Source organism: Anolis sagrei, chromosome 2 (assembly GCF_037176765.1).
Source record: "Anolis sagrei isolate rAnoSag1 chromosome 2, rAnoSag1.mat, whole genome shotgun sequence".
In the NCBI taxonomy this organism is placed as follows: Eukaryota; Metazoa; Chordata; class Lepidosauria; order Squamata; family Dactyloidae; genus Anolis; species Anolis sagrei.
This window is the reverse complement of record NC_090022.1, coordinates 63,654,850-63,679,297: the sequence shown is the minus strand read 5'-3', so window position 1 is coordinate 63,679,297 and position 24,448 is coordinate 63,654,850. Positions and strand designations below refer to the sequence as shown.

The 24,448-nt window shown below is 36.8% G+C and overlaps 1 protein-coding gene across 15 annotated transcripts in view; it reads right to left on the bottom strand.

Moving 5' to 3' along the window:
- The window catches only part of IQSEC1 (IQ motif and Sec7 domain ArfGEF 1), a 403,878-nt gene that overhangs the window by 167,177 nt on the left and 212,253 nt on the right, over window positions 1–24,448 (bottom strand). The window contains exon 1 of one of the 15 annotated variants that reach the window (XM_060765987.2): window positions 13,447–13,641. The exons of the other annotated variants lie outside the window; for them this stretch is intronic. Coding sequence (XP_060621970.2) covers window positions 13,447–13,514 — 68 coding nt within the window. The 5' untranslated portion in view covers window positions 13,515–13,641. Of the gene's footprint in view, window positions 1–13,446; window positions 13,642–24,448 lie in introns of those variants that run through there. 15 annotated transcript variants of the gene reach the window in all.

Here is a 24,448-nt window from a genome sequence, read left to right as displayed (position 1 = left end):
TATGACTATTAAGAAATTATTCATTATCAAACTGTAACATTGTTCCATTGTGTCCAGTGCATCTTTTAGAAATTTACCATTCCTTTGTGAACAATGTTACACAAAAATAATATGATGTGCCTATTCTTCCATTTCTCAGGGTGGTTTGCTCTGCTCATTCCTTGCATAGTCTCAACATACAGATAATTACATGCTAAAACCACTTTTAATTTAGTCCTCGAAGGCAGATTGTTGTACAGAGGCCCCTGAATTAGTAAATGGGCCTGCCAGCTGCCCAATCAGCTTGACATTCCCCTTTGCCCGGTCCCTTCTGGTCCAGACGATAGTGATTAAACCTACACATATAAAATTCAGGGCTTTTGTTTTATGTAAAAAAAATATATATAGATAGCTTAATTTGTGAGGAGAAAAAATTAGCTGGTCAAATGCAGGACAATTCTGGTAATTTTGGAGTGATTTCAACCAAACAATATAGCAAGCTTCAGCTGCTATCAGGGTCAATCAGCTTGAAAAGGATCTAATTAAGTCATTGAAACCTATACAAAAAGAGAAGCTCTTAAAGCTGACTTGCAGTTTTTGTCAACAACATCTTTGGTATTTCATCAGTCTATACTTTTCCATTAAAAGGGGGCATTTTGTTGAAATACATTAAGAAGTGTGCATCATTTTGACTGGGCACAACATAGATGTATTCAGATACAGGTTGAATATATCTTACTCAGCATGCTGAAATCCAAAATACTTAAATATTTGAAATTGTCCACATGAGTAGCTGAAATTTTGCTTCTTGGTGGTTCAGTGTACACAAGCTTCATTTCATACACAAACTTATCAACAATATTGTGCATAAAATTACCTTCAAGCTCTATGTGTAAGATGTATATGAAACATAAAATAATTCAATGTTTAGATTTGGATCCCATCTCCAAGGTATTTCATTTTGGATATATATATGCAGGCATTCCAAAATAAATCCAAAGTTCAAAAGAGTTCTGGCCCCAAGCATTTTGATAAGGGATATTTAACTTGAATCACAATATGGTAAAGTTCTCTTGAATGACAAAATTTGATGGGATTCTAAATAAATGTCCAGAATCAGATTGTAAACTATATTGTATGCTGCTCTATTTTAGTAAAGAATGCTTTTTCTACCTCATATTTTCCCCACCAAAAATGTTGATTTTAAGTTGTTATATTATCTTTTTTTAAGATACTATGTTTTAAAAGCAAGATAAAATTTGTTTAAAACAATAGGTAAAATAAATAATAAATAAATCTGTTAATCTGTTAATCTTGGCAAATAAAATATATTATTTCTCCCTTCCCAAAGTAAATAAAACAAAATGATCTAATTCTTATTTTATATAAAAAAATTGTTTTTATATTCAAACTGAAAAAAAATATCAAATTGAGGACTTCTCATACTTCATGTATAAGTTTCTATACACAGAAGCTACTCTAGTTAGAAGCTTGCACCAATGTTTGCCAGAGGGGTATTGTTGCTCTGTGTTTTCATGGCATGGGACACACCTGGGGCAAAGTTTCCTGGTCACATTGCAGCAAACTCTGGTGAGACTTCCTGCAAGAACTGAGAGGCAAATAATGCCTACACACATGGTAAGACACAACCATTTTTGGCTGGACCTTCATTGTATTCTCACATGACCAAAAAAAGGCACAAGACAGATGGACTAAGATAGCATTTAAAACCAGAAGGAATATAAAAATACTCACAGTATGAAGCACCTCTACTAACTATATCAGCGTTTCTCAACCTGGGGGTCGGAACCCCTGTGTGGGTTGCAAGGGGGTGTCAGAGGGGTCACCAAAGACCACCAGAAAACACATTATTTTCTGTTGGTCATGGGGGTTCTGTGTGGGAAGTTTGGCCCAATTCTATCATTGGTGGGATTCAGAATGCTCTTTGATTGCAGGTGAACTATAATCCCAGCAACTACAGCTCCAAAATGTCAAGATCTATTTCCCCCAAACTCCACTAGAGTTCACATTTGGCCTTATTGAGTATTTGTGCCAAGTTTGGTCAAGATCCATCATTGTTTGAGTCCACAGTGCTCCCTGGATATAGGCAAACTAGAACTCCAAAACTCAAGGTCAATGTCCACCAAACCCACCAAAAACTTCCAGTATTTTCTTTTGTTCATGGGAGTTCTGTTGGTGGAGTTCAGAATACTCTTTTATTGTAGGTGAACTATAAATCCCGGCAACTACAATGGCCAAATGACAAAACCAAATCCTACCCACCCACCCATCCCCAACCCCACCAGTCTTCAGATTTGGGCTTATCGGGTATTTGTGCCAAATTTGGTCTAGTGAATGAAAACACATCCTGCCTATCAGATATTTACATTTTGATTCATAAAAGTAGCAAAATTACAGTTATGAAGTAGCAATGAAAATAATTTTATGGTTGGGGGTCACCACAACATGAGGAACTGGATTAAGGGGTCGTGGCATTAGAAAGGTTGAGAAACACTGAACTATATCTTTTTATCATACATCTTGAGTATGTTGTAGATCTTTCCTTTAGTAACACACCTCAGAAAATACAACATCTTGACGTATACATACATCACAGAATATTTCTTAATCTCAAACAACATAACTAGTAGAAATTAGAGGCTTGTTACTGTTAAATACTCTTGGTCTGTTTTCTTAAACTGTCTGTGACATTATTCCAGCTAAACTAAATCCCCTTATTTCTGCTCTAACACAAATTGATATGTAGATTACATTCATTGGAAAGATCGGTTCTATTAGTCACCTATATAATTTTTTCAGGCTTTGCTGTATTTCCTGTTCTAGGGGCATTACCTGATTGCATATAATACTGGAATACTGTGGACACTTTGATTATATATATAAGAATAAATATTGTACAGCAAAATCTTTTGGAGTCCCTTAGAGTTCAAGGAACCAAAGATTCCTTTTCATGTCTAATCATAAATCCTATTTAGTTTAATCGGTCTATAGAAATGAAGCCTAAAGTAACATTTACAAAAGATATTTGTTTTATTTTTACTTAATAATGCACCTTAAATTAAATTTAGAAACTTATTTTAATTAGCTACCAGAGATTAACAGCTTTGGAACTTTTGCAAAATCCTTTGAAACCAACACTGTAATGTAATAATATCGTAAAAAATAATGAACATGAAATTCAAACTGGAAACATAGCTTGTCAAGACTTGTTCAGCTTATTCATTTAACTTCATCACAGCTAATAATATGAATAAGGGTAGCTGAAAAAAAATCTCTATCCTTAAGCAGCTTAATAGAACTTGCATGAAGGAAGCTCTGTAATCAGATACAGCATAATGAATATTTCAGATCAAAAAGCTTTGAGGCACATCACAACATTGTTACAGCTGACTTAAATTTCCAGTTCACCCGAATTCTAAATGTCTTCACCCCTTCCTTTCACAAGATGTTACTTTCAAGGACGCTTAGGATTATCAAGATTTACTCCAAACATCTCAAAATCTAATTAAACACTACTGTTCTATCTTTAAAAGGGGGGGGGGGGAGGGGGAGAAATGAATGTGTGCTTGTAATAACAAAAATCTTACACTGAATTATATTTTTATAAAATGTGTTAACTGGGTTTTATTTGAATAGGATCATAATGATATCAATTATATTGAGCTAGTTGGGGCCCAACTGCTATCTGAACACATTACATTACTAGAACATAACCTGGAGGATGGAGTTATCTGGTTTTAAATTGTGTTTATATATATACTGTTTTAGTGAGCTAAATAGTCTTTTAAACTTTTTATTTGTTTATGTGTATAATATTGTGCTATTTTGTTAGTATTAACTGATATGTGTTTGTGTTATAACATTTATTGTACTTGTTTGTTTGATATAAGCTGCCTCGAGTCCCTGAGTCATAATCATCGACAACATCTGTAGCTACTAGTCACAACAGATACAAATTTTATATGGTAACAGAAATAGCATGCCTGTGATGTTCATGGATGGGGAGCATGATAGGGACATCAAAGCTGCACACCTCCTGCTTGCGGGCTTTTCATAGGCACTTGGTTCACTGCTAAGAATGCTGGATGAGAAAGATAAGGGGTGTCAAACTTGTGGCCTTCCAGATGTTTGAGCCTCCAACTCCCCACGCCTTAATCAGCTTGTTCCAATGGCCAGGAATTCTGGGAACTGCAGTCCAAAACACCTGGAGGGCCACAAGTTGGACTCCACTGTAATAGACCTTGACTTATCCATCATAGCTCTTCTCATGTTCTTATGCAAGATGTATTTCACACTACAAGTTTAGATCAATAGCCAAGATTTTATTAGCTCCACTGGCAGCACTGGCAAAAAAAAAAAAGTGATGGTGGTAACGATGATAGAGAGAAAGATGGCAGCAATAGCCTCCACCAGTCTTTCAAATGCTTGGCTTTTAGGGGAAAAGTACATAAAGTGAATACAGTTTGAAAGATTGGCTTGAAGAACTGTTCCCTCTTTCTCTCACTCACTTTCTTACATGCACAAACTTACACATACCCTGGATGTTGGAGATTTGGAAGTTATGAATCTCTTCCTTTTCTCCGTGTCAGTGTGGAAAAAAAATCCATGCAGCAGTGCAACAGGCCATTACGTTAACAGAGTGCCACCATAGGGCCCCAACCAATATTATTAAAATAGTTGGGCTGCCGACAAAAACCTTAAAAACAGCTGTATAAAAGATTTCTCCTCACTCCCTTCTATCTTTTAGTTTTACAGGGACTATATGTGTACCTGGAAGACTAAGAAGAAACTGTAAAGGAGAACTGTACAGAAATTGAATATATTTTCTATACTTGTGAAATTTTCTTTCTCTGAAATATTCAGGGAAAAGCTTCAAGGTAATTATAATATTAATGGCTATGGTTATGCCAGCAGAATGTACTACAAGACTTTTAGGACGTCTGGGAAATTTGTGACCCTCCAGATTTTGTGATGTTGCAGTTCCCATTGGTCTTGGTCAATGTAACCACCAATGATGAGTAATAAGGAAAACTGCAGTCCAATATCAGGAGGGCCTTACTTCCTGACCCTTAATTTGAATAGTTTTTTCCCATGAAGTTCTACATTGCATTCAATATTTTAAACTGTATGGCCATACTACTGATTTGTGGAGCTTGTTTCTAAAAGGTACCAAATCCATCTAAATTTTTTTACAAAAATAAAAAAACATACTGAGGATATGCATTTTTTTGCTATGGAATGTAATTTTCCAAGGACTGTTCTGTAGTGATTTGATACATTTAATAGTTTTGATCTGTGCATGATAATCTACTTCTAGCCAGCATTGTGCTGCCACCTATAACTTGTTTTCTTTTATTTTCAGGGGATTTGGTACCTTTTGAAAAAGAACTCCACATTTATTTTAATTCACACATAAAAGTCAAAGTGAAGCTAGGTGGTAGTTTATTATGTGAAAGAGAGGATAGTGAACTAGGCACAATACTTTGCTCAGCTCATGTATTTTCCAATGTGTGCAATTTAATGTACAAATATGTCCTTTCTATCGTAAATGTTAACATAGGAAGACATCCAAACAAGTATATGTGGTTTAAGCTTCAAGTCAAATGTAGTTTATGTGTAGTTCAGCAGGTTTTCATATAGTTGTACACTACTGTAGACTTTTCTGCTATGAATATTTCCTATTAAGTTATGGAACAGACAGCCTCAGATTTTTCCTGAAGTCTAGCATCCCCCTCCATTTCTATCTGCAAAGAATCATTCAGTTTCACACACACATGACAGCTCTGTCAACAAAGCACAAACTGGATCTTTCCAAGTGAAAGCTGCAAGGCTCATAAATATTTCATTCAGACTATAACAAATTGGCTTAATACTGAAAAAAGCACACATTATGGTGAGGACTCATCTGGTAGATGGGTCCTGTATAGATATGGACCATCTGGGATTTGAACTTTCTACCTGACCCGTGGCGGGGCAGTGTTTGTTGTCCTAATTGTTTAATTAGCAAGATCTATGCTTCAAAGGAGCAGGAAATACTAAAAAGAAACACACACAAAAAACAAACTCTGTCTTGAGACTTTGCCCTGTGTTTTAGTCTTTTTGACTTTCAAGAGCTAAATATGCAACCTGAAGTGTTAACACAAATTCCATCTAGAATTTGATTATACCAAGTCTTTCCAAGCATTGGGCGCATTGGTTTGGAATGCACATCACCAGCAAATTCCCCTGATATGGAACTCATTCAACAGAAAAATAATGGCTTGAGCAAATATTTGTATATTTTAATACTAAGAGGAACATTCTAAGTAATTTATTATAGTTAGGAAAATTGTCAGCTGAATTGAAATTTATAGAATTTATAAAACACTATCTACAATATTTAAACTAGCAAGGCATTCAAGGTAGCTAAAGAAATGTATTTATGTTGATAAAAGGTGTATCTTTGAAAATAGTTTTATGAATATAGTTAGACATGCTGTCAATATGGTTCAAGCACTACTTCATTTAATGTGGTTGCAAGTCTAGAGGGAAATAGTGTCACAGTATATTGATTTGTTGACATATTAAACAAATTATATATGAGACCTATCCATACTCAAGTAGGGCTCATGTTTAATATGTCTAAATATATGTCTTCAATTTCAACTCCATCATGTTACTCAAACCAGAATTGCTTTGTTATCCAAGCATCAACCATCACAATGAAAAATATATGAAATTATTGCTTCTCATATTAAATAGCTTAAATGCTCAAAAACATAGTCATGTGTCCGCTAAGGTTCCAACCTATGTATTCTGGAAAAGCTGAAAAACATGCAAAACAATAAAACTAGTAAATGAGTAACAACAACCAGTACTACTAAAAACCTTAGTTTGTAATACTGTATTACTGCATTCACTCTGCTCAGATCACATACATTTCATGCATTGTTGTAAACACCTAGCTATGTAAGTATGAACACACAAATATCATAAAAGTAATTCTCCTATTGCAAGTAAACACTTTTACCAGTTCAGTAACACTTGTATGCCTGCATCAAGAAGCTCTTTGGGAAGACGGAGACAGCGTTGTGTAAATAAATAATGTAATTGTTTTTGTTAGCTTCTCTAGCTAGACTAGATTGGGTTTCTAATGTCTAGTGTTTCACTGCATACTGCTAATTCTCTGTTCCATGAAAGGGCAAACTTTCAGCAGAGTTTAAGACCAAAGCTAGCAGTATGAGCAAGAAAGTAATGTTGAGAAAAATAGGCATGAGGTCTGAGGCCAGTTCAGTTAAATATAAACCTGCATTAATAACATTTTGTGAATAACTGTGATTTTTTTCAATTCAATTCAAGTCAGTTTGTGCACAGTTTAACTACAGTTGAACACTTTTATATATCATTCATCTCAAAGGTTATACCATGCTTAACTCAGTGGTTAAAATAAATGGAACGTTCTATTACCAAGCAATTTTGAAACAATTTTGCTAGGAAATTCAGATGATAAAATTATCATACCTTGCCCAAGCGCCATGAGCACTATTATTTTTCTGTTAATGTGGCACAGAAAGTGATCTGATCCCTATAGAATGTTTGAGCTATGGTCAACAAAGGTGAAACAACCAAAGTCTTATGCATAGAATAAAATGACCAAGGTTAGCACTCATATCCCTATTACCACATTATGAAAAGGATCATGGGGTGAACTTTGTCAATTCTGTAACTCTCCAATGAGGGAGAGCAACTGCTTGAAACAGAGAAACTCCTCCAAACATGGAATTAGAATGTCAGAACTATGGTGTTTTTATAAACTAATTGGTAGGGGCCCAGAAAACAAACACAAAAATCTGCCAAGGGTGAACACCCCAGAAATCATTGTAGGATGACTCCATTCCTTCATTTCAGTCAAACTCCGCAGAATATAATTGGTCCGTTACTTTTCTTTCTGGTGACTACAGCCTTCCTCCTTTCTTTCTTTGTTTAAAATTATCAAAAACATTTGTCTTCTTCCTCCACTTGTACAGTAGCATCCGGTAACACAGGGAAAATACGAGTTTTTGCTTGTCTGCAATGAAGAGTATTTATCAAAATGAAGCATAACTAATACAAAGGAAGATCACTGAAACAACATGGAAACGGTTCATAGAAGAGTGGAGAATGCACCATGACAACTCACATATTGAAGGAACAAATGTTTTATTTTTTCCAGATGTGTGGAAAACTAAAAGCAAACCATTAACTCTTTTCTTCCATTCCCTGCAAATGGAACTTTAAGATGCAAGCATAAAGCTATGTACTACTCTCTTGTAAACCCTGCAATTTATTCCCTGTGGGTTGTGGATTTGCTGACTAAGAAAGTTCCAGTCTACTTTTCTAACCACTAAACCAAATTTTGAGAATAAACTACTTCAAACTATGCCATTAAAAACACTGGTAATTCAATACCTAATTGATTTTATCCCTGTCCTAATGCAGTATATATAAGTCTGTTTTGTACTTGTATGGTTGTGCAATGTTGGAATGCCCAGTACAGCAAGAGTAAACAAGAGAAATGCTGTGCAATCCATCTCCTGAAATGAATGGCAAAATTATGATTGGGGCCGAGAGCAAAATTTTAGCAAAGCTCATTTTAACATCTAGACAGATTTTTATAGTCACAGCTCATTTATAGAGTGCTAATTTTGTGCATGTTGGTTGGTAACCAGAACAACTTTGACCTATGGAAAAAGTTGTGGAGACAATCTGAGAAAATCTTCAGGAGAAGTGGATCTAGCTTCCTCAGTCTCTGGAAAACCAGTTTTAAAACTTCTCACAATCTCAACTGCCATTTTCAATCAAATTTGCAGGCAAAAATCAAGAAGCCCACTTGCTCAATGTTTGAAAGCTCTTGTATATGCTTGGCTGCATGATATACATTGCAAGATATATAGAGTGCTTTTAAAAACAAACAAACAAATAAATCCAATTTGAATGAGCGATATCTCTGTAAAAATGCTGTTGAGGGTGAAGGTGCTAGCAGTAAGAAATAATATCTAATTCATATAATGTATCCTTTCTGAAATAAGATGTTTTATCAGCCATCATCATCATCATCATCATCATCATCATCTGCACAATCTTGTGGACAATTTAGCTTCAAAATATTTGACACTGGGCTATCCTTTGATTTTAGGATTTATCTACACCACCCAAATAATCCAGTTGCAATTTAGATCATTGTGTCCTTGAGCTGTCTCACATTCACCCCATTAGCACCACACACAGAGTAAAATTGTATTAATGTCCACATCCAAATTCAAATTTATTTTCTTCCAAAGTGATTTGCCATTACCTTCCTTTCTTCTTGGGTAGGCCGCTTCATTTTGGAATATCACATTAAAGCCTAACAGAAATGTTTTCAGTGCTAAAGGGGATGTGTGACATTTTTAAAATCAGTATTGACAATTGCTTGGAAGCTAACATTGATACAGAATGTATCTATTCACTCCCAGACCTAACCCTAGTCAATAGGGAACTGTCCACATGAAGTCACTGGTTGATTTCTGGGTCCAGTTTCCAATTTCAAGTAGAATGTGGTACAAGAGTGAAATTCTATGAATATAATTTTGCATTGTCAAAATGACCAATAAATAGGTACAGGAGCAAATAAAGCATGAACATTCCCTAGAAACCAAAATGATCAAACTGATCAAATTGTATTATATCACGAGACAAGATGACATTAGATATGATGATAAAACGTAGTCAAGTGGAAGGTAGTGAGAAAAGAGGAAGATAGCACTACAAATAGATAGACCTAATGAAAGAAATTACAGCCCTAAGTTTGTAGGAACTGAGCAGGGTTGTCAATGATACAGAGTCTTGGGGAGGCCATAAGATGACCATAAATCAGAATTGACCTGGAAGATGTTAACAACAACAAACTGTTTATTAGATGGTAGCTTGTCCATCCATGGAACTCTGCTCTTTTTGAGTGGTGGTTGGTTTAGGCCGGAAGGGGAGAGAGGTACACCAAACACAGCTATAAAGCTAGTACACACAGTTGTTTGTATAAAACAGAATGTTAATTATGATCCATGGAGCTACTAATATCCTGAAGGTGAGGAATGCAAAGCTGGGGTGAAAATTGCTGGAAGAAACATTAACAACCTCAGATATGCAGATGACACCACTCTGATGGCCGAAAGCGAGGAGGAGCTGAGGAGCCTTCTAATCAAGGTGAAAGAAGAAAGCGCAAAAGCTGGGTTGCAGCTAAACATAAAAAAAACCCCCAAGATTATGGCAACAAGAATGATTGACAACTGGAAAATAGAGGGAGAAAATGTGGAGGCCGTGACAGACTTTGTATTTCTAGGTGCAAAGATTACTGCAGATGCAGACTGTGGCTAGGAAATCAGAAGACGCTTACTTCTTGGGAGGAGAGCAATGTCCAATCTTGATAAAATAGTAAAGAGTAGAGACATCACACTGGCAACAAAGATCCGCCTATTCAAAGCCATGGTATTCCCTGTAGTAACCTATGGATGTGAGAGCTGGACCTTAGGGAAGGCTGAGCGAAGGAAGATCGATGCTTTTGGGCTGTGGTGTTGGAGGAGAGTTCTGAGAGTGCCTTGGACTGCGAGAAGATCCAACCAGTCCATCCTCCAGGAAATAAAGCCCAACTGCTCATTGGAGGGAAGGATACTAGAGACAAAGCTGAAGTACTTTGGCCACATCATGAGGAGACAGCAAAGCCTAGAGAAGACAATTATGCTGGGGAAAGTGGAAGGTAAAAGGAAGAGGGGCCGACCAAGGGCAAGATGGATGGATGGCATCCTTGAAGTGACTGGACTGACCTTGAAGGAGCTGCGGGTGGTGACGGCCGACAGGGAGCTCTGGCGTGGGCTGGTCCATGAGGTCACGAAGAGTCGGAGACGACTGAACGAATGAACAACAACAACAACAACAAAGCTGTGTTTATTGTTATGTGTCTTCAAGTCATTTCTGGATCTATTAGCAAATCTCCCAGAGACTTGTGGTAGATTGGCAAATACTTCTGACTCCAATTTATTTGACAAAATAACTTCCCTCTCTAAATGATGGTTAGTTGGTTGTATATCTTCAAGTCATTTGTGATTTATGGCAATTCTAAGAAGAACTTATCACATGGTTTTCTTGATAAGATTTGTTCAAAGGGGGCATGCCTCTGTCTTTTTCTGAAGCTGAAAAATGTGAATTGCTGATGGTTATCCATAGCCAAACGGGCATTCAAACTCTGGTCTCCAAAGCCATAGTCCAACTCTCAAACTGCTACACCATGCTATTTCAGAGATGTATTTGCTTATGAAAATAGCTCTTCTAACCTAGTAATTTTTCTTCTTCAATGAATTAATATATTCCACTCAAAATAATATATGTACAATCTAGAATTTACATGTAGCTCTCATATGTCCATGTTCAAAATATCTGATATTATCTCTCCTACCATTTTCGGTCAATTACTATTGAGAAGACACAGAGGGTAATATATGAAGTACTAGAATTTAATGTGTATATATAGTATAAATTTGATAAACTTATACAAATGACCGAATATCTCCTTCAACCAATTTTTCAGACCTCAGCTTAGTAATGGACCTCAGAAGGAAACACTACTTCATAGTCTGCAAGGATTTAAATAAAATATGGATTTTGAAGCCTTTTGACAGGAAACATAAACATCACAAAGATAAAATTATTGATTGTATATTACTTTCTTTGTTCTCTTCTGGTGAAAACAAAGGACACCCCCCTCCCTAGTATTTGCAATCACACAGAGTGTTTCCCTGCTTAGATGAGGCTTCCTGTTTTTTAAACTTTTTCATCACACTAGGAAAAAAATCCTCTTAAAATCTGGTTTCTGTCTCCTGCAGAATTCTGGGGTTTGTAGTTTTAGTTTAAGCTCCCCTGTAAATTACAAACCCCAGAATTCTTCAGGAGGCAGAAACTAGATTTTAAGTGGATTTTGTCTCTAGTGTGACAAGGCCTGTGCAAGTGTCATTCCCTGCAAGAGAAGAGCAACACTAGGGCAGGGTGGGGCTAAAGCACTCATTCCCTCCTCACATGTTTACTCAAACCAGGCATGAATAGAGCTCTTGAGAATCTATGTATGGCTATGCTAAAAATCCTCCGAAATGAGTTGGCAGATTTGACTGTTGAGCAGCATTAAGACACTGTCATTATCTTCACCGAGAGGGCATGGTGATGGTATTACATAAGTAAAACCTAACTTTTAAACTCAGTCCACACACTCAAAACAATATTTTTGTAGTGAATAACAGAAGTAGAAATTTCTCATCTGTAAAGAAGAACTATATAACAGGCTCCAAAACAGGTATTTTATTGGTAACACACTGCTAGTCTACTAGTGCATAATCACCAGTCTTTACTTTTGATGCATATATTTTGAGGGTTCGATTACTTTCCAGTGTCCTTAAAATCTGGATGAATACTTTTCATAAGAATATTAAGAATATATTCTTTTATATTTGAAGTGACAATAAAAAGTGACATGATGAAGATCCTGCACGGATAAGTCTGATGTTGACCCAAAACCATTCCTTGCACTTTGGGAAGCAAGAATAATCGATTCAACTTTTTAGAATCAGCACATATTTATCATATAGTTCTCTTGGTATTGCCTCATCAGAGTCTAAGATTTACTGGAGGAAAACATTTCAAATGCAAATAATAAGTCCCTTTTATTTTTAACTGGCTGTGAAAGTTCATGCAGAAATCCAGACTAGACTGTTTCTTTGGCACTGTGAATAATTACATAGTGTGCGATCCAGTAATTATTTAGATTATGCATTTTGTTGAGGGAGGTTTGCACACAAAACATGGCATTCAAAACACAGAGCCTTGCTATATAAAGAAGTCATAGCATGAAAGGGGCAAGGAAATAAACTCTCTTAGTCAATGGAAGTACACACAATTAACTTGCCTAATGATGCCCTTCCCCTAATAGGCTTCTTTGGAACCAACAAGATCGCATCTTGGGGAATGAGGGGCAAATTCTTCTCACCAAAATACAAATCCCCCAAATTGCTTTTTGCAGAGCGGCCAGTCTCCCACTGTATCGGAAGAGATGGCCTTTCAAAGACATTGAACCTATAAGTAAGACCCTGACATTAAAACACACAGTACAATCACATGGAGGCACTCCTTTCTACGATTTACTAACGTCCTACAGAATTATCTAGCTATGATTCAAATATGAAAAACCACTCTCAAGTATAAAGATCTATAATAGTGTTTCAATATTTACAATAGTGCCAGTTCTTTTAAAATGCAGGTTCAAATCAAACCCAAGTAAAGTAAAAGTTATTCATCTTTGTAAATCAGCATCTGGTATAGAGTTGGGAGAAGACATCCAAGCTGAATATAGGCAGAGAGAAATCTAACATCATTAGCCTTTAGAGCAGACATACCAGTTTCAAACAGTACCTGATTGTCCTGACAGAAATGCAGTATTTCCACATCAGATTCCACACTGCGCTGCCATCTTCCTTCATGATCACCTCAGCAGTGTTGCAAAAATCACACTTATTCCAAACAAACTGGCCAAAAATACACTCACAGCGCAGAGCAAAAGTTATCCAAGTTTCAAGAGGCAGCCAAGCTCTGATTCATGATCTCAAAACGATTCCCCCAGCCTCCACTAGCTTAAAACTTTTACAGAAGGAAGCCAGCTTTCTCATCTGAGGTCTCAAATTACTGATTTCTTCACAATTTACATTATTCACTAACTGGGAAAGATTATCCAGCACTGTTTAGAAGGTAACATACCACTGCTTCAGATTATCAAGTTAAGAAAATACAAAGCAGATAGGCTTTACTGGTTTTAAAAGCATACGCCTGCAGGATGCCAGAATATCATTTGCTAGAACTGCAAATGCTTATGAAGTATATTTAAATCTTACAGTGGAAGCTGTATAAACAGTTGGTTTTTTAAAAAATAAAAGCTTGTCTGGTGTAATAAACTTTCAAGTGCCAAAAAAAGTAAATGAGTCATTTTCCAAAGCTATGTATGAACATACAGTGTAGGAATGACTGTCTAAACTTCCAATTAAATATTGCATTATATCAGTCAGGACACTCAACTACAGGGCGGGCCAAAAGTCACAAAGGGGTTCCAACATTTAATAACTTCTTTATTTTTTGTTTTAGTTTCAAGACCAGAGAATTATATACAGTATATGTAAAAATTACTTTACATTACATTATGTGTAAAATCTTTTCCTTTTTTTCAAAATGTTATTAAATCCTCAGATGCCTTTGAGACTTTTGGCCCTGCTTGTATCTGAAATGGAAATGATTTCATGAAGCTATCCTTTACGTGTGAGAATCAAGTGGCTAGCTAATTTTATATGGCTATCCCTTTATACAGGACAAATTATTAATAGCATAGAATGTACATATTTTCAATATGTATTGCAATATATATAATGTGTGTAAGTGAAAATTACTTTTTCTTCACTATGCATACACCATATATACAACAGTAATTATTTCTATTTTGTTGGTGGCTTATCTATGGATTAAAGCCATAAACATACTGTGTCATGAATATTATTGGGACATTAATTCTTCTCTTGAATGCTTCATGCTGAGTTCATGGGACAGCTCAATTGTGGGGCAAGGCAGAGTGCCCAGCCAGATTTGAAGGGATGAAAGAAACTGTAACATCGTATCGCTGGAAAACAAAGAGTAAATTCAGGCTATTTTCAAAACAAGGATGCTTTTATGCTTTAATCCTTGTTTTGTTTTCTGTCAAACAATGTGCTATATAGCCTGCGTAAGTCCAAAAGTTGATTTCTATATTGTCAATGATCACACAAAGAAATGTTTGACCAATTATTATTGATAATAATATAATCATTTTAGGTCCTGTAATTTATTCAGGTGATTAATCTTTACTCTGTCTCCTTCTCCTACATTGTCACTAATTCTAATCCCTTTGCAATTTAAAAATTCACATGTTAGAAAGTATATTTATCTATTAACAACTCCTATTCATTTTTTTAAAAAAAATCCTGAACAAACATTGTACAGGATTAGGAAAATCCTGCACAAACATCTTAAGAGCCCTTACTCCTAACTGAAAAAGGATAATTGGTTTTTTAAAAATAATTTCAGGCCATTTCTGCAATACATGCTGGCATAATGTCTCCATTTTACAGATGTTATATTAAGTCTCATCATGCTGGATCAAATGTACCCAAAAAGAGCTGTTTTCCAGAAGATAACTATCACCTTTGATGCCAATTATCTCAGGGAGAAAATCTACTGCATAGTGATCTTACAGAGATAATAAAGGACTATTTCACGACCGCCACATCATATCTGCATTCAACTAAGTACAAAATATACTCTGAGTTTTCTTTGGATCACTAAAGAAATTTGTTACTAAACAGAGATGTAGTATGCTCCTTTCAGCTCCTGGGAGTTAAACAGGCAATGTCTGAAACTTGTCTGGCCATCCTATACAATGGGTTGATGGAGACTTTGCTTTGCTCCAAAGCAAAAATATCTATAAGGAAATGAAAACTCCCATCTCCCTGCAGGGTCTAAGCGCCATGTGAGGAGGCACACTGCACTCTTTCCCCACTCATTACAAACCTGCCTTCATATAATTGTGTGAGTAATGGAAGAGAAGTTTCTATTTTCAGCCTGATTAAAATATTTTAATAAATTACAGCCCACTGGAACTTCTCCTGAATGTACTCAAGCACTTACCATCTTGCTCTCTATTTTTCATATCCAGTATGAAGACGAGGCATTGTAACCTTTTGGCTTTTCCTGTTGATTATATTGCCCTCTATCCCTAATGTTGCCATTTGACTTATGCATTTTATCCATCAGCCCTATTCTTACAATAGATTTGCACGAGTCTACCCCACCCATACTCAGAAATTGACTATTATTGGAGGTTCATTGGTTGTTGGTTTGATGGTTGTTCTTATATGCTGTTATAATGTTGTTGTTTTATTCTTTTTATGCTGTTGTTTATGTATTTTAATGTATTATTTTAACTATGTTTGATCGGGCCTGTCCATGTTAGCCACCCCAAGTCCCTCCGGGGAGATGGAAGCGGAGTACAAAAATAAAGTTATTATTATTATATTTCATTTTATTATTTATACATTTTACAAAATAATGAATTTACTCTGAGGTTTGAATCTTCATTACAAAAAAAGAATTATTTTCACAAAATCAGTTTCTTTTTCCAGCATGCAAGCAATAAAAAAAATAGGTAGTTGGCTTAAATATTCTTGTCTAGGGATATATAAAATTTTGACAAATATTCACATTCTCAGTGCGAAAGGGTTTCCCCATTAAAAATAAAAAGATCTCCTGCTGTGAGATTTTTAGCCTTCCAGATTGCATGTATGTGTGTTTGGGGGGGGGGGGGGGAGGGATAAAAAATTCATTTGTCAGGAAAAATATGAGTTTCTCCTTCTCATACATTGTCACTAATTCTAATCCCTTTGCAATTTAAAAATTATTTATCCTTTCTTGCCTCATAATTTTTTTCATATCAGGAGTGACTTGAGAGAATTGGCTGTTTGCAAGGACACTGCCCAGTGGATGCCCAGATGTTTTGATGTTTTACCATCCCTGTGGGAGGCTTCTCTGATGTCTCTGCATGGGGAGCTGGAGCTGACAGTGGGAGCTCATCTGCACTCTCCCCAGATTCGAACCTGCAACCTGTCCTGCTGGCAAAGGGTTTAACCCATTGTGCCACCAGGGGCTTCTTTTGCCTCATAGGACTGCAAAACGTATTCTATTCTAGGTTCTTGTGGGTTTTTTCGGGCTATAGAGCCATGTTCTAGAGGCATTTCTCCTGACGTTTCGCCTGCGTTTCTAGAGAAATGCCTCTAGAACATGGCTCTATAGCCCGAAAAAACCCACAAGAACCTAGTGATTCCAGCCATGAAAGCCTTCGACAATACAGTATTCTATTCTATTGTTAATATGATTACAAATTGCACTTTGGAGTCGTTCAATAAGAATTTTCTATCCGTCTCTTGTGTTGCTTAATACCCATCCTGAGGAAGGGTTATGGAACATGGTATAGCCATTTGAGCATTGAACTATGACTCTGGATATCAAGTTTTGATTCCCCACTTGGCCACATTGGGTGACCTTGAGTGAGCCACACATTCTTAGTCCCATAAAAATATGCAACAGAGGGAGTAGCCTTACGTTCACCATAACTTGGAAACAACTTGAAGGTACACAACAAAAACAATTTATTGGTCCTAATAAAAGTGTTATCCTACTGCAGCATTATGGATCATGTGTCCCTCTAGATGTCATTGGACTGCAAGTCCCTACCTGGCATAACTAAATGATAAGGAATGCTGGGAATTGTAGTCCAACAACCACTGGGGGGGGGGGTGCATGATTGCTATCCATGCTCTATTGTGTCTTCTTGGAACTCTTTGTTTTATTTCTTTTTGAAATCACTCATCATTAATATGCACAACAACTTTGATAAGCAGAGTGATTCTGTTATTTGTTAAAGGTTACGAGCCAAAAGCTTCAAGGACAAAACAAGGAATAACTTTATCTAATGAAACCAAAGCTCATTAGAGTATCTTTCCTGATTGTTGTTTTGATAAAGGCATGTATCTTGGAATTTTGCCTCTAAAACTCTGTGTTGAACTTTCCATAGAAGGTCTGTTGAACCAGGGAAACTGTTTTCCATCACTATTATAAGTAATTAAATGCTAAGTCAAAGGCAAACATCTTCTATATCAGAGATTCCCAAACTCATTTGCCAACCACTCTCTTTTCAGAAGAAAAACTACTTAGCACCCCATTAGAAATCTATGTTCTTTAAGTGAGCAAACAAAAAGATGCAGTAATGAATTTGCACTCTTTTATGAATCTATATTTCTATCTACATCCTTTATTTAACAGTGTATTAATGTTCAGCTCTATTTTTGTCAGCAGCATGAATTAAAAATTTTAAAAACTCATTGCACTTTTATGAACTGGGCTGCACACAATTCAGAAACAATCTAAATTAGATTAAATACATGTCAACTTTTTATAGTATCGTATTGCAAACAAGTCATTACATGAATATATTTCTGCTAAAACATGTTTGACTTACCAACAATGTACAACATGCTTACCTGCCAATAATTGCTTGTTAAGATCTGTCATTGGACTTGACCACTGATCTGTTATAACTTGCATTCTCCATGTCCTCCCCCTCCCACCTCCCCCCACGGATTGTTTCAGTGCCCTCACAGGGGCAATATCGCCACTTAAGGAAGCACGGTTCTAAATTAATCAAACAGTATGTGTAGAATTTGGATACTTTTCTAAGGATCTCAAAACAAAACATTATCTTACAGTATACTTTTGGACAAAAGAGAGACATTTCCTATCTGGGATAGGGAAGAGAAGCTGTAATGTGATAGCACAATCTTATGGCATCCCATATGCCCTTAGTTTTTATTTACCAATTGTTTGAGAATGTACTTACTTGAACAATTGCTGCAATACCTGCCAATATCATCCCTGTATTTTCTCTGATGTGACTGAAGTTCAGAAAGAATTAAAGGTTTTTAGTATCTTTCTTCATATTTCTCTGAATGATCAATTAGATATTTAATCTCCTTAAAGCCTACATGTATGAGTTAAATGCAAGCAATTTCAGGGAAAGAAAAGGCAATTATTAGATTTTTTTTGGTGAAAATTTGACATTATGGAAAGTATTGTTTTTCAAGATTATTTATTTATTTATTTACTGTATTTGTAAACCGCCTTTCTCAGCCTATCGGTGACTCAAGGCGGTTTCCAACAAAACAGCATACACAGTATCATAGAACATTTTAAAACATTACAATTACATAAACTACAACAACAATAAAAACAACATCATTAGCATCTCATTATTGTCAAGCATTGTCCAGTTCCATCATCAATCGTCCATTCCTATATCATTTATCCATATCCGTTACTCTGTGTTTGAGAACGCTTGCTCAAACAGCCATGTTTTGACTTGCTTCCGAAACTTGAGGAGGGAGGGAGCAGATCTAATCTCTCTAAGGAGGGCATTCCATAGCCGGGGGGGGGGGGGGGGGGGCACCGCTGAGAAGGCCCTGTCTTTCATCCCCGCCAAACGTACGTGAGACGAAGGCGGGACCGAAAGCAGTGCCTCCCCAGACAATCTCAAGGTCCTTGATGGTTCATAAGGGGAGATACGTTTGGACAGGTAAGTTGGGCCAAAACCATTTAGGGCTTTATAGGCCAAGACCAGCACTTTGAATTGGGCCCGGTAGCAAACCGGAAACCAGTGGAGTTGACGCAACAGGGGAGTTGTATGCTCCCTGAGAGCCGCTCCTGTTAGCAATCTGGCTGCTGTTTGTTGGACTAATTGAAGCTTCCGGACTGTCTTCAAAGGCAACCCCACGTAGAGCGCACTGCAGTAGTCTATACGGGATGTAACCAGAGCATGTACTACCGTGGCCAAGTCAGACTTCCCAAGGTACGGGCGCAGCTGGCGCACAAGGTTCCACTATCAGCAATCACACCCAAGCTGTGAACCTGCGTTTTCAGGGGGAGTGTAACCCCATCTAACACAGGCTGTAACCCTATGCCCTGTTCGGCCTTGCGACTGACCAGGAGTACCTCTGTCTTGTCTGGATTCAATTTCAATTTGTTTGCCCCATCCAGATTATCACAGCGGCCAAGCACCGGTTTAGGACCTGAACAGCCTCCTTAATAGCAGGTGGAAAGGAGTGACAGAGTTGGACGTCATCCGCGTATAAGATGGCACCGTACCCTGAAACTCCGGATGATCTCTCCCAGCGGCTTCATGTATATGTTGAACAACATGGGGGACAGTATGGAACCCTGAGGAATAAGTCTTCTTTTGTGAAATTGCATCACATGGAATGATTCTTTTGTGAAGGATACTAGAACCTGTAGGCCAAGCATAGTATACAAGGTGGAAAAAAAATGTGCAATGGGCTTGAAGACCTTAAAAGCAACTAGCTGCTACAGCATTCCTTTTGTCATGGTACAAGTTGAGCATCTTTTATCTAGAATTTGAAAATCTGAAATACTACAAAATCTAAGTTTGTCCATGTGCATAGCTGAAATAGTGACACCTCTGCTTTCTGATGGTTCAGTGTATACAAACTTTGTTTCATGAACAAAATTATTTAAAATATGGTGTATAAAATTGCTTTCAGGTTATGTGTATAAGAAGCATAAAGGAAATCTCATTATACAGGATGTTTAAAAAAGATGACCCCTATTTAATATTGCTCTATCACTGCAATCACGAACTGCCCATGAATCAAACCCTTACCCCTTGAAAGGGAGGTGCACAGAATTTCAAAGGATTGCAGTTAGATGACACTCAGTACACAAATATCCTCTATTCTCAGTCATTCACAAGATGGTGACCCTCACAACAAGACTGAATCCATAATTGTGGTGCAGCATGCATTTCAACAGTGTTTTGGCATTGATCTGTGGCGTTTACTGTGCCCATCCATTTGTCTATTAATCTGAGTGTCAATTTCTCCCACTACCACAAGGAGGAGTCACTGTTGTGTGGCTACTTTCTGCACCAGACCATGTCCATATAGTATCAGAAATCTCTCTAAATATTGGAATAAATGAATCATTGATAAGCACCAGAATATTGTTTTCATTTCCCCAAGTATTTTGAAAATTTATGTTATTTCTCATTCAATAAAATTGTTACCTCTTGACAGGACAGATAGGTGACAAGAAAGGGAAAATGGGTGTAGATTACCACTTACTTTTCATAGAATTATAGTTGGAATAGATCATAGGGGCCATCCATCCCCCTAAGATGCAGGAAAATACAATCAAACATTCATGACAGATGGCCATCCAGCCTCTGCTGAAAACCCTCCAGAGATGGAGACTCCACCATGCTTCAAGGTTGAGAATGGTTGTCACACAAAAGACTGTAGTTTCATTTCCTACAGTATGTATAATGCTCTTCTATTCACATATATACATATAGCTAAAGACACTGTTTCTACTTCTTCACTTCTACTTTCTACTTCTTCACTAACTGCTGCTCCGGAACACAATTTCATTTACTTGAGAATGTTGAGATCTATACTGTCTTTTATTTTGGTTGTATCTGCATATTCATGGTTTTCCTGCTCTAGCACATGTTTCTCTCCCTCCCTTGTATTCTTCCCCCTCCTAGTAACTATGTGTCACTTTCTATCACATACAACATTGGAGGCACTTATTTTCACCAGTTTCCACTTAACCCTTATTATTATACAGTATAGTTATTATACTAAAGTGCTTCATCAACATATACCAGTGATATAAACCACTAGTAGCATTTTGTTTTAGTGCTAACATTCCTCTTTCCCTCGCTTGATCTCTGTTGAATGTATATCCTAGAAATAAAAGCTGTGTTTATTTAGTGGTCATCTTTATTAGTTCTGAAATGGTACACACACACTGGCAAATGATTTCTTACATTTTGGGATGTACTGTCTAATCCCACCTGGCAGGCATGTAGCCAGGGGAGAGGGGGCTTGAGGGGCTTCAGCCTCCCTGAAATTCTCAGGGTGGTCCGTGAGAAGGCCTTACTGGTACATTATTAAAACTGTTATGTTTATTCATGTCATGATCTGATCACCATGCTCAATATATCCCATATGCATGGGGCTATTGGGATAACGATACAAAAGGTTTGCTAGGGTAGATCCTCAGCCCCCCCTTGAATCAAACTCAGCCCCCCCCCCCCCCGAATCAAACTCAGCCCCCCCCAAATCAAAATCCTGGCTACGGGCCTGCCACCTGGTGATTAGAAATAAAAGTCTTTGGTGTTACTAGGAGTTCATTGGAATATATTGGAAGAAGCATACGTATCATGCTCCGTTGCCTCACTTCTATCTCTTCTTAGCTTGTTTTATATATTTCCTAGCATTGACAACTGACATATCTTCTTCAATGTGAAGAAGACACATTCTGATCTTTGTTTATATAAAGGATTAGTCTTTCTCACAAGAGACCTGTTGAGTACTGTTGGCTTCAGGCTGCCTCCCGTGAAATTACATCAGCCACCTGACTGCATCAACCAGCACTTTTAATGAAGCACCTGTTTTGGAGTTCATTATTAGTTAAGTCATATCTTTGTTTAAATTTGTGTGAACTTACTGTCTGGAATGGGCCAGTGTCTATGCACTTAGTAACACACACATATTTTCCATTACAGAGCTTTCTGTTTAATATTATATATATCTCTTGAACCCATTCTTTATATTTTTCAAGGCTTACATTTTGCAAACTTTAAAGAAATCAGCACTCAGTTTGTACCACTTGGCTGCTATTTAGTTATATAGAAAATTGTCTGAAATTTCGATTTATGTTAAATCTTGGAGATCAATATGTACAGGAATGCATGGTGCAAAACTATCTTTAAAAAAAGTTATTACAAGGAGAAACACTAGAAACCCAAGTTCTTAGACTACTTGGACAGCCATACACTTGCTCATATTTTAATTTCACAAGCCATGCTAAATTACCAACTATTGCCAACTATTTTCATTTTTTCAGATAATTCAGAGTAAGCATTTGTTATTCCTAACTTTAGATAACTATCTAAATGTTAAGAATTAAGGTTCTCAATATACATTTCATCATAAGATGGACATTGGCATTTTGCTGCTTTCATAACCTGAGAACTAAGTACAGGGTCACAAATAGTAAGAACTACATTTACTGTTTTGCATGGAATCCTGAAAGCTTTCACATTATTTATGCATATGTCGTGTACATGCTATTTGGAAGTTTGTTTCGGTTGGCTGTCTCCCGTCATTTTATTAAAAAACAGAATACCTGCAGAACATATTGGGGACACTAATAAAAATCCTATGAAAATACAACATATGCTCGAAGAGAGAATATATATTCTCACTGCTTTGTACTTGCACCAAATTTATCTAGAGCTTGCTTCCTCAGAGAGCTGTACTGCAGGCACTATGACTCACAGGCTTGCTCTGGATGAAGTCACTGTCAAGTGAAAGCAAACCATTTGTTCCTAACAACTATGGCATGAACTCTGCATACAAGTTCAGAGCCAGTCTCTGCTTATTTTCCCCCACCCTTGATTTATATGTATAACACCGCTATTCTCTCCATAGACACTCCGAGCAGTGGAACTTATTTTGAACCAATACAGATAGTGATCAAGTTGACAGTAATCTCTCTGGAAACAATCCTAAATATGTCGCCCCACTGAACTCATTTGCATTTACTTGAATGTTAGGAGTGTGTGATTACAAGTATGGAGAAATTTTGTCTCAAATACTATAAATACATTGCATGTTAAAACATTCCTTTGTTATGCTTTTGATTGTTTTATATGGTTTACCCCCCCCCCCCCAAGTGGTTTTAATGTAATTTTAAATTGTATTTTATTATTTATTGTTAGGTTTTAACTTGTTGTGAGGCATCCCCATCTCAGTTTAAGAGGAAAGGTGGCATATAAATTGAATAAATAAATAAATAAAGAGCCCAAATATCAAACCTGGGTTTAGCGGGGCCATTCTGAAATGATGCTTACTGTAAATTTCATTCTTTCTCCCTACACTGTCTACCATGTGACCACCTTTTAAAACAGCTTTCCTCTATATTAATATCTCAAGTTCTCTAATATACAATATGGGATGTGCAAAAAGAAACCCCAGAAAACAAAAAGTCTAGCAAGTCTCAGCAATGGTCAGGACAAACCTGTATTGCAGTTGGGTTTGCTAATCATTCCCAATGAAAGAGGAGGACATGGGGTTAGTATAGGCTTACAAATCCTTCAGCTTTGTCTCATGCTTCCATGGTACAACTGCACTGTAATGTATTTACTCCCTTCTGGCTTCATTTTCATACAGTGCCAGCAAAGATCCCCCCAACTATATCTATGCCGTAACAGTACTGTAAGTATACCAGGACAGATAGTCTGCTATCCTACAGTTTTAATCTGGTACATATTACTAATTATTCCTTCCAGGTGATCATCAGATACTGATCTTACATGATCTTCAGAGGATTTTTGATTCACATTAGTATAAAAAGCTGTGTTTCTTTAATACTAAATATTTACCTCCAGATTCATGTCCCCGGTGTTGTAAGCACATGTTTGTGCCATCTCAAAACCCAATAGATGCATACTTTAATTTGTTTTTCAACTGCTTCAGTGATGGACCATGATAAACAGGAAGCCTAACTGTTTTGCAATAATCATTTTTGTTCAAAACAAAGATTGAGAAGTGCCTGAATTTCCCTGTATGTACAAATATTACCAAAAAGAGCATAAAACATTCTACTCTTAATTTTTTGCCATAGAAATGAACATTACCCAAATCATGCTGAATATTTAGCAAATCTCTAGTATGGAAAATGCAATGTAACTGTATCCCAAATCTAT